This window comes from Carex rostrata, chromosome 18, assembly GCF_964058835.1.
Source record: "Carex rostrata chromosome 18, lpCarRost1.2, whole genome shotgun sequence".
In the NCBI taxonomy this organism is placed as follows: domain Eukaryota; kingdom Viridiplantae; phylum Streptophyta; class Magnoliopsida; order Poales; family Cyperaceae; genus Carex; species Carex rostrata.
Genome location: NC_135935.1, coordinates 2,689,798 through 2,699,047, shown reverse-complemented (window position 1 = coordinate 2,699,047; position 9,250 = coordinate 2,689,798). Strand labels below are relative to the sequence as shown.

The window sequence follows — 9,250 nt, the reverse complement described above, 5'->3', positions numbered from 1 at the left end:
GTTTGGTCGACTGATTTTCAAGAAGGGTTAGGTTTAGGCGTTTAGCCGCACAGGAGAGGAGAAAGTAATTAAAATATTAAATAATTTAAATTATAACTTATTCGAATTCTATTCGGATTCTTATTCAGTATTCGGAAAAATTTGACCGAATAGATAATTTGTGGAAAAATATATGCGGCCGAATATTCGAAACCAAATATTGAACTGAATATTAATTTTCTATTCGGTTTTCAACCAAATAATAGACCGATTTTTAAAACACTGGTACTGATAGCCGCAGGAACTGTTTCCTTTGTTTACTAAAAAACCCAACTCATTAGACTTTCATCTGTTCCTTGTATCATGTTTATGTATACGATTCTGAGTAGGCTCCGACTGAGCAAGCATCTGTTGATTTCAGTTAAATTATTTCAAATTGGGCTAGCAAGCAATAAGAAAAGCCTTATAGTGCTGTAAATCAGCTACTCCATAAACAATTAATATTGGCTAAGAGGTTCATCATACAAATAACTACGCCTTGGAATATACAAATAAGAATATGCACTTACTGTTGGTGCAAGGAGTTCAAAGATAAGTTAGTAATTTTGATGCATAAACATTCAAACACAAGCAAAGGCAATTTTATCAAAAGATCATCATAAAGTAGATTCTAGTTTTGGAATTATTATTCACTCATTTGTGTTGCTGGTACAATAAAATACCGTTCATAGCATTGCATTCAATATATCACCCTTACAGTCCTGATACTCAAAACAATGTCACTTTGATGGCAACAATATTTTCATTAAAGAATAGTACAAATGTCAGCTTTTTCAAAAAAATAATAACACTAACAATAATAATACACATAATTGGAAAATTTTGTGATAAATAAACAAAATTCAATATAAATAAAAATCAGCTACCTGTCAGAGGATCAACAATGTTATAAATTATCCTCAACCAATTTCTTTTGATATGGAATACTACGAAGCTACCAATCAGCATGGGCTAAATCAACTGCATTGGCGCTGCCCCCACAACTTACAAAGCGAAACACCATTTGCTGTTTCCAACTATAATTTCCATTAGGATGAGCCTCCATAGAACAATACTAACACCATAAATAAACTAAACAATGGTTCCATGGGACGTGCATCAAAACCAATCTAATCTATTGGTCCCAGGAAATTTTTCTATTTAGGTGCCAAACCCCTTCACCAATACCTGTCAACTTTCAAATGGAGGGAAAAGAAATACACCCAAAACCTATTTAATGCACCAAGCACTGTTGCAACAGTGGGTGAGAGTAGTCAACATACTTGTCCCACATACCCTTGTACTTCTCCATTCCAATCTTAAGCCATGGTTTCAAATTCCCATTGTAATGCAACACTGCTCCTTCCTTTATTGCCCTCGGGTCCACATTCGTGTAACCCAGACCTAACACGTGCCACTTGGGATCCAAGGATTGGACCAGACCGTAAAAGGCTAGCAAACCAGGAGGCAATGTGCCAAGTTTCCACAGTGTGTGATCAGAATTTCTCTCTTGCCAATAATGGTATATACCTGTCACATTCTTTTTTCTCCACTCCCTAAGATCCAACACATTCATGCCAAATGCCCAGCCACATGCATCGGGGTCAAAATGTGCCCGAATCAAGGGGTGGGAATAGTTCAGATACTTATGGAATCGGTGAAACGTCTCCATACAAGTCTCAACTGCTCCCATCACATTTCCATTTAGTTCAATTGTAAATAAATCAGAAAGGTCTCTCTGGACCACCACATCATCGTCCAAGAATACCACCTTTTCCAAATCAGGGTAGATTTCAGGGATGTAAAATCGCAGATGATTAAGCATAGACAGGTACTTAGGATTTCTGAATTTGATAGGTGTCGCACCTTGTCCATTTGCAGAGAAGTAGAAGCTCTGTGTCTCGGCATCCTGCAACTGCTTCAGGACAGGTACATAAGATGCATTCAACCAGTTTAAATCCTCCACCTTCTGGACCTCCACAGTGGCACCTTTGTAATTATTCATAGCAAACCAAGCTTTCATAGGCAGATAGTTCACCTCGTCAGTGACCAAATGAAACACAATCCTTTCAGGATTTATTGAATTTTTAGTTGTGGAATTAACCACAACTGATACTGCCAATATGTTATCTGAAAAAACACAGAAATGGTAAAGACTATTATCTCTTAGTTTGTCTGACAAATGCTGCCCCTCTGTCAGAAACTTGTTACTCAGTGCAGGGTTTTTGAACCACTGCATGGTTAGCCTCACACCAAGACAGTACAGCCCTTTCGGGAGGGTTTCTGCAGCAATCTGGCCGAATTTGGTGCTTTTATCGGCTTCAGATTTTGATTTCTCCTCAAGTGACTGTATTTGCCCTTTTAGTTTCATGATTATGGAAGCGGTGTCGTAATGTAACTGCTGTGCTTGGAACAAAAGGAGGGCCATGTCACGTATGGCCTGCTCTGATTGGTCTGTTCTGACGTGGGAGGCATCGGTTGCAAGGAGAGACAGGAAAGACTGAGACCGGCGGATCTGAGCAGTGAGGTTAGCAGCAAATTGGAGGTGGTTGCTCTCTTTGGCAAGGCTAACAAAGGCCTTGGCCAGAGAGATCTGCTCCACCAGCTGCCGGGTGAAAGAATATGGGCTCAGCATCTCGTCTGTTATGTTTAGACCTTCTATCAGACTTGTAAAAGTTGAGCTCTGCTTACATTTAATCATGCATGAAAAGAGTTAGAATTAAAGCAACAAGTTTTGGATAATCATGTACACGAGGAATTTAGATTAGCTCAGAAATTAAGGTGTTGTAGAAAAATATGACAAACGCTTTTTTTGTAAAAGATTGACTTGGGCATATTACTAACAAGCTTATAAGGATGTTCTTATGGAAGCTAATCAAAGATGTTACTTGATGCATAGCCAAGCAAAGTTTTCATATAATATAGAAAATTCATCAGCAGTCCAGTACCAATATTTTTACATGCATTGAATAGAACACCAACAGCACACACTGGAAAACTACTGCTCCCAGAATAAGTAGTTAAGCACACACTGGAAAACTACTAGTTAACTTCTGACTCAATTTAAAAGGATCTCAAATTACTACCGACAACCGTGCCTCGTTAATCAACTAAAAGTTAGCTGATATAATAATCTATTTGTGTTCTTCAAGTATAAGAAGACGATATGCATGAATATGATTGTGGTGCTTTAATAAGCTGCCTACATAACTGTAAGCCTAACTTAATTGTGCGCTGCAAATTACCTCACCTAATTCTATTCCAACTTCCAAGCTCAGAAAGTCTAAAATAATTACTTGCGAAGATAATACAAACTTGTAACCACATGCCTATTCTAATAATTCGTCTCAGAGGGAAATTAATGACAATCCTAAGCATGTTTAAAGATAACAAATGCGAAAATGTTTCATAGAAGAGTGTGGGCGTAGTAAGACCTGATTTAGAGACGGGTCGGATCGGGGTTGCCGGTGGTCGCGGCTGAGAAGAATAATAAGCATAAGAAACACGAATCCAACAACGATGATCCATGGCCAAAGAGAGTGGGGGAAGGAGGACCAGCGCCGCCTTGACGGTCGCCTGAGATCGAACGGCCTTCTTCTCATCCGGACCTCCTTTTCTCTCCTAGTCACAAGACCCGAATCGATCTGATCCGATCGGAGCATGTGACAGCCGACTCCCGGATTGGATCAGATCTCAGGATACAGGTGATAGCTCCACCAATGGCTTATAATTCGTCCGAGTGCTATACTATAACATTAAATCTCGCCTCGAATGCGAGAGAGAGATGGAGACAGAGATTGACTACGTTATGGCGGAGCTAAACTATGATTGTTCCTTCTCCTACAGTGTTACTTGGTTTATGCAAGTACTAAACATAGATTATAATTTTATAACAGCGTTCTTATTTTTTATGGCGCGTTTTCAGTTGATTCCGGCCTAACCATTAACAGGAGGACAATTTTATTTTCATTTTTCTTCTTAAAAATAAATAATTGCTCATTTCATTTTGATAAAAAAAATACAATCCCTCGATTTAGCACAAATTCACAAAAGCTGAATGATGGTATGGGTATCATATGTATTTCTTAGATGTCTAGAAAGGATACATTTACATAGCCACACTGTAAAATCGTCAAAGCAGCAGCCAGGAAAGTATGTTAATTTGGTACACTAGTGTCAACTATCAGCTATGTTTCATGACGTGATGTAGGGGTGCCAACGAGCTGACTCGTCACAAGCTAGGTCTAGTTTGAACTCGTCACGAGTTGACTTGTCTGAGTTACGAGCAAGTTGATTTTAAGGGTCCGAGCTAAAATTTTAACTTGAAATTGTCATGAGTTAGACCAAGCTAGCTTGCAAGTTGATGAGCTAACTCACTGAGTTTGATTGGATCTTGTTTTAGAAAGAAAATAAATTCTACAAACTTTTTGGACTGAGCTGAACCGAGTTGGACAATATAAAATGCACACACATTAATACAAATTCACAATTTGATGCCTAACCGAGCTAACTTGCGAGCTGACAAGCAAGCTAGGTTCCAGCTTAAACTCATTAATTTTGAACCGAACTAGTGGCAAGTTAGCTCGTTAACATCTCGGTCCAGTAACAAACAAGCTGTTAACGAGCGAATTAGATGCAAGTCACAATCGAACTAAGAGCTACTTTTTTTTTCAACCCTAATGTGATGTTATCTATTACAAGTTACGAAACTAATGTCTGATTTTATAATATAAAAAGTTGCTCGAGACGGAGATCAATTGAAAATTATTATTTTGATTATTTTAATAATCTTTAAGTTTAAACTTATCATGGAATATATAAACACTATTTAATAAGAATTTATATATTTTTATGTGTCAAGTGACACTATTTTATGAGCAAATGTAAATAGTTCATATGTCTAGTATTTGTATCTAATAATTTATATATATATATATTTTTTCATATGACATTAGATTAGATGATATTGAAAATATTTATTTCATTTCAATTTCAACAAGATATGTGTTCAAAGTGACACTATTTACATTCACATTTGTTTCATTCACTAATTAAATATACTTTTACAATATCTACATATTACATGCATTCTATATAGAGCAAGATAAAAAATTGAACACACACATCTCGTACAACATGTTCAAGTGTTGGATATAAGTGCCATTAATTACGGCGATTTTTATTAATATCCCTAAAACAAATCAAAATTTTAAAAATGCCCCTGCTCCCAATTTTTTTTAAAAAATGCCCTGACCGCCTGGGCCCAGGGCGGCCCAAAATACCCTGTGAGGCGCCACCCCCTGGGGCGCCCCATAAGGCAAGTGAGGCCCTAAGGGCGCCCCATGGTTTTTTTGTTTTTTTTTTTATATAGATTAATTTTGATTTGAAGAATTTTGTGAAGAAAAACCGGTTAAAATTCATAATAAATCCAGGAATTTAAAATTCAAATACATTACTAAATAATACAGTACCGTCGAGTCCATAGAATAAGGTAACATAAAATTCATACAGCAACAACCAGTTCAAATATCAATTATACAAACCGTTACAGTTAAAACATAAAATACTACAACAACATACAATTGGGGTCTAAGCCTTACGAGACGAGGAGCTTGCTCCCTTTTTTTCCTCAGCCCGACGGACGCACGCAGGACACTCCCACGTAGTGAGACGAGCGTCGTTCAGCAGATCTGCATGCGGGTCCATGCAATTGGGATGAACAGCTTTGCCACATTTATAACAGAAGAACATATCCACCATATCTCCGTTCAGCTCACATAAGCAGCACTGTTCCCATCCAGGTGGAGGGACCCTGTCCACCAGCCTTCCATCAGCATTTTTCTAATTGATGGATCAAGAGTGCTCAGAAATGCTTCTTTATTTTTGGGTGAAAACAATCTTTCCAAATTCCTCATCGCGTAGGCTTCAGCCGTCCAAAAATTATTAATGAGTGCTCTTTTTGCTTCGCGTTCGGTTTCAGTTCTTCCTCTATTTTTTCCAACTTTGGGTGCCATTATAACTAGGGTTTCAAGTGACAACAATTGATTAGGAAGGCTAATTATGTGCGTAATTAAATACTAACTGTACAGTAATCAACGGCTAATTAGAAAATAATTAGAAAATATGTAAAAAATAATTGAAATAAATATTTTAAAAATAATTAAAAGAAATATTTAAAAAATAATTACCAAAAATATTTAAAAAATAATTTAAAAAATAATTTAAAAAATATTTAAATTACCTGTAGCTGTAGTCGCCCAGAAAATCGCCCGAAATCGCCTTGAGCGCTTTCTCCCTTCTTTCTGCCTTTGAGGTGGAAGGTAGACTGATGTTGGAGTGAGAAGAGAGAGAGAAAAAACGAATAAATATGCATCCCTAGTGGACCGCCCGTGGCCCAGGCGGTCAGGACCCTAGCAAATAGTGAAGAAATTGTAATTACTTGAATATAATTTCTTAGTTTGAATGTAATTACTTGAAGTATACTGTTAAGCTTTTAATTATATTGTTGAACTTTAATTGTATTGTTGAACTGTGTTATAATAATGAAATGTAAAGTGCAAACAACATAATACCAACATGAACATAAAATAAAAAAAACGTAATGTCAACATAATACAGCAGTCCCAGAGTCAAAATACTACAGTCAGAAATATATCACAATAAACAAAAACTCTACAATCATCATCTTCGTCTCCTTCCGGATAGAGACAACCTAGGAGCCGCTACGCCCTTGCCATGCCTGTGCGGCTGCACGCGCCTCTGCGGACTCACATCTCGTAATGCATCCTCTCCCAAATCCTCCTCATCGTCCCCCATATCCCCATCCTCGTCCCCCGTATACATGTGCCTTTAGAGAAATGCAGTACCCGAAATAACGAAACTCCTCCTCCTCCCCCTTCTTCTACTTATATTTCTTCTGCAGAGTCTTCGGATCACACCCTAACAACTCCGGTATCATCCTCTGCAGCTCTGGATGGTCTGAGATGCCGCCTATGGGGTCGCCATCGATACGTAAACCCCATAAGGCGCTCACATCACCAAGGGTGACTGTCATCTCCCCGACCGGGAGATGAAATGTATGAGTCTCAGGTCGCCATCTCTCCGCTAGACCCTGCATCAGAGACACATCGATCCTACTCTGCGGCATGGTGGCAAGCTGATACAAGCCGAGGTTCAAGATGTATCGCTGCATTTCTTTATGGGGGACGTACAGAATCTCAGACCTGCGGTGCCTCACCGTAAGCATGACATCGTCCTGTATTTATTATCAATTTGTCAGACTCAAATCGTGCATTTTTTTTAATAACTCAACAGAATGTCATTTTTTAAAGTATAAAATTCACGTACCTCAAGAGATGCCAATGAGACGCGGTGCTTAACATGATGGGTCCATAGAAGAGGACTAAATGTGTCAGGATCATGCACACCATCTGGAAAATCGGCCTGAGACGACGGATCCGCTCCAGTCGGATCCTCAAAACCCCTGCCAGTCGTATCATCATACGACGACGGGCCCTCTCCAGTCGGATCCACCGAGGACGTGCCAGCTCCACTCGGATCCACGGATCTGCACCCTCTGCAGGCTCAGCTCGTACTCCCCACCGTCTAACTCTAGGCATACTACATTTGCCAAAAAATATTAATCAAAACATACAATTTATATAAATTTTTTTTAATAAGAAGCATATACAATTATGGGTTTACTTTTTGGGTGTATATGCAATTTGTTTACATAATTAATTCTGCGTTTACTTTTTTTACATAATTAATAAGAAGCATATACAATTTATGCAATTTGTTTAAACAAAAAAAATGCATATACATGCAATTTACATACAATTCTGGGTTTACTTTTTTTAGATTTATTGAAAATCATATACATGCAAACATACAATTTATATAATTTTTTTTAATAAGAATTGCATGTATATAATCCAAAAATAATTGTATGTAAATAAATTGCATTTATATGATGTTCATGCATATACAATTAATTTTGTTGCATGCATATGCATTTGCATGTATATACAATTAATTTACACTTTGCATGTAAGTAAATTGCATGCATACGCATTTTTTTTTTTACAAAAATTAATTTTGTTGAAAATAAATAAACTTTACAAAAAAAAATGCATATACAATTCTGGATTTATTTTTTGGGTGTATATGCAATTTGTTTACAAAATTAATTTTGCATGTACATGCATTTTTTTTTTGTAAACAAATGCATGCAATTTACTTACAATAAAAAAAATGAGATATAGATGCAATTTACTTACAATAAAAAAATATATATATCATTTTTTAAACAAATATTGATATACTTCAAAATAATTAGTTTTACTTCAAATCTTTTATATTCATATATATATGTTTTTTATAAACTATCACAAAAATAATTTTCAAAAAATAAATATGCATATTTTTAAATCATAAACCCAAAAAATAAGTTCTTAAGCCGTTCAACCATTTGAACCATAAATTCCAACCCTAAATTGAAGTGTAAACCCTAAATTTGTAAGTAATTCACAATTGACAACCATAAACCCTAAATTTAACTATAAACCCTAAATTTTAAAAAAAAAATCACAATTCACAACTACAAACCCTAAATTCAACCATATGTCATTCAAGCAATTTTACCATAAATCATAATCCTAAATTCGAGCAATTGCACCAATTCAAGCAATTCAAGCATCCAATTCAAGCAATCAAGCAATTCAACCATCTAATTCAAGCAATCAAGCAATTCAACCATCTAATTCAAGCAATCAAGCAATTCAATCATCTAATTCAAGCATCTAATTCAAGCATCCAATCGAACCAATTCAACCAATTCAATCAATTCAACTAATTACTAACATTTCACCCTAAACATCGAATCAAACAAAACCGAATCACATTACATCATTTAATCACATTTAACCGAAACCTAAACCCTAAACCCTAAACCCTAATCGAATCGAAAAAAAGAAAACTCACTTGTTCGATCGAGAGAGAAGCGAATCGAGGCGCGAGGCAGTGACGAGCGTGGTGCGAGGCAGAGAGGGGTCGGCTCGGAACGGCTTATTTCTTCTTCTTTCTTCTCTTTTTTTCTCTTTTTTCCCTCTTTTTTTCGGCAGAAGCAATGGGGGAGAGAGAGGAGGGGCGGCTCACGGGTGGGGTTATTAGCTGGGCAGTGGGGCGCCAGATGGGGGGCGCCTTACTGGTGTTGTGGGCCGCCATTTGGGCC

At 37.1% G+C, this 9,250-nt stretch overlaps 1 protein-coding gene across 1 annotated transcript; it reads right to left on the bottom strand.

The window, feature by feature from the left end:
* Nucleotides 1-744: 744 nt before the first annotated feature.
* Nucleotides 745-3,893, bottom strand: GAUT10 (galacturonosyltransferase 10). Its single transcript, XM_078320076.1, has 2 exons — nucleotides 3,453-3,893; nucleotides 745-2,701 (listed from the first exon to the last, which is right to left on the bottom strand). Exons 1-2 carry the CDS (start codon nucleotides 3,678-3,680, stop codon nucleotides 1,253-1,255), a joined length of 1,677 nt encoding a protein of 558 aa, XP_078176202.1. The 5' UTR covers nucleotides 3,681-3,893; the 3' UTR covers nucleotides 745-1,252.
* Between the last annotated feature and the right edge of the window lie 5,357 nt (nucleotides 3,894-9,250).

What these genes read in the sequence shown, in the direction of transcription:
- GAUT10 (XM_078320076.1), bottom strand. Translation starts at nt 3,680, where the DNA reads ATGCTCCGATCGGATCAGATCGATTCGGGTCTTGTGACTAGGAGAGAA. An exon ending in CCGACCCGTCTCTAAATCAG is followed by an intron (nt 2,702 to 3,452) that starts GTCTTACTACGC and finishes AAATGTAAGCAG; the next exon opens with AGCTCAACTTTTACAAGTCT.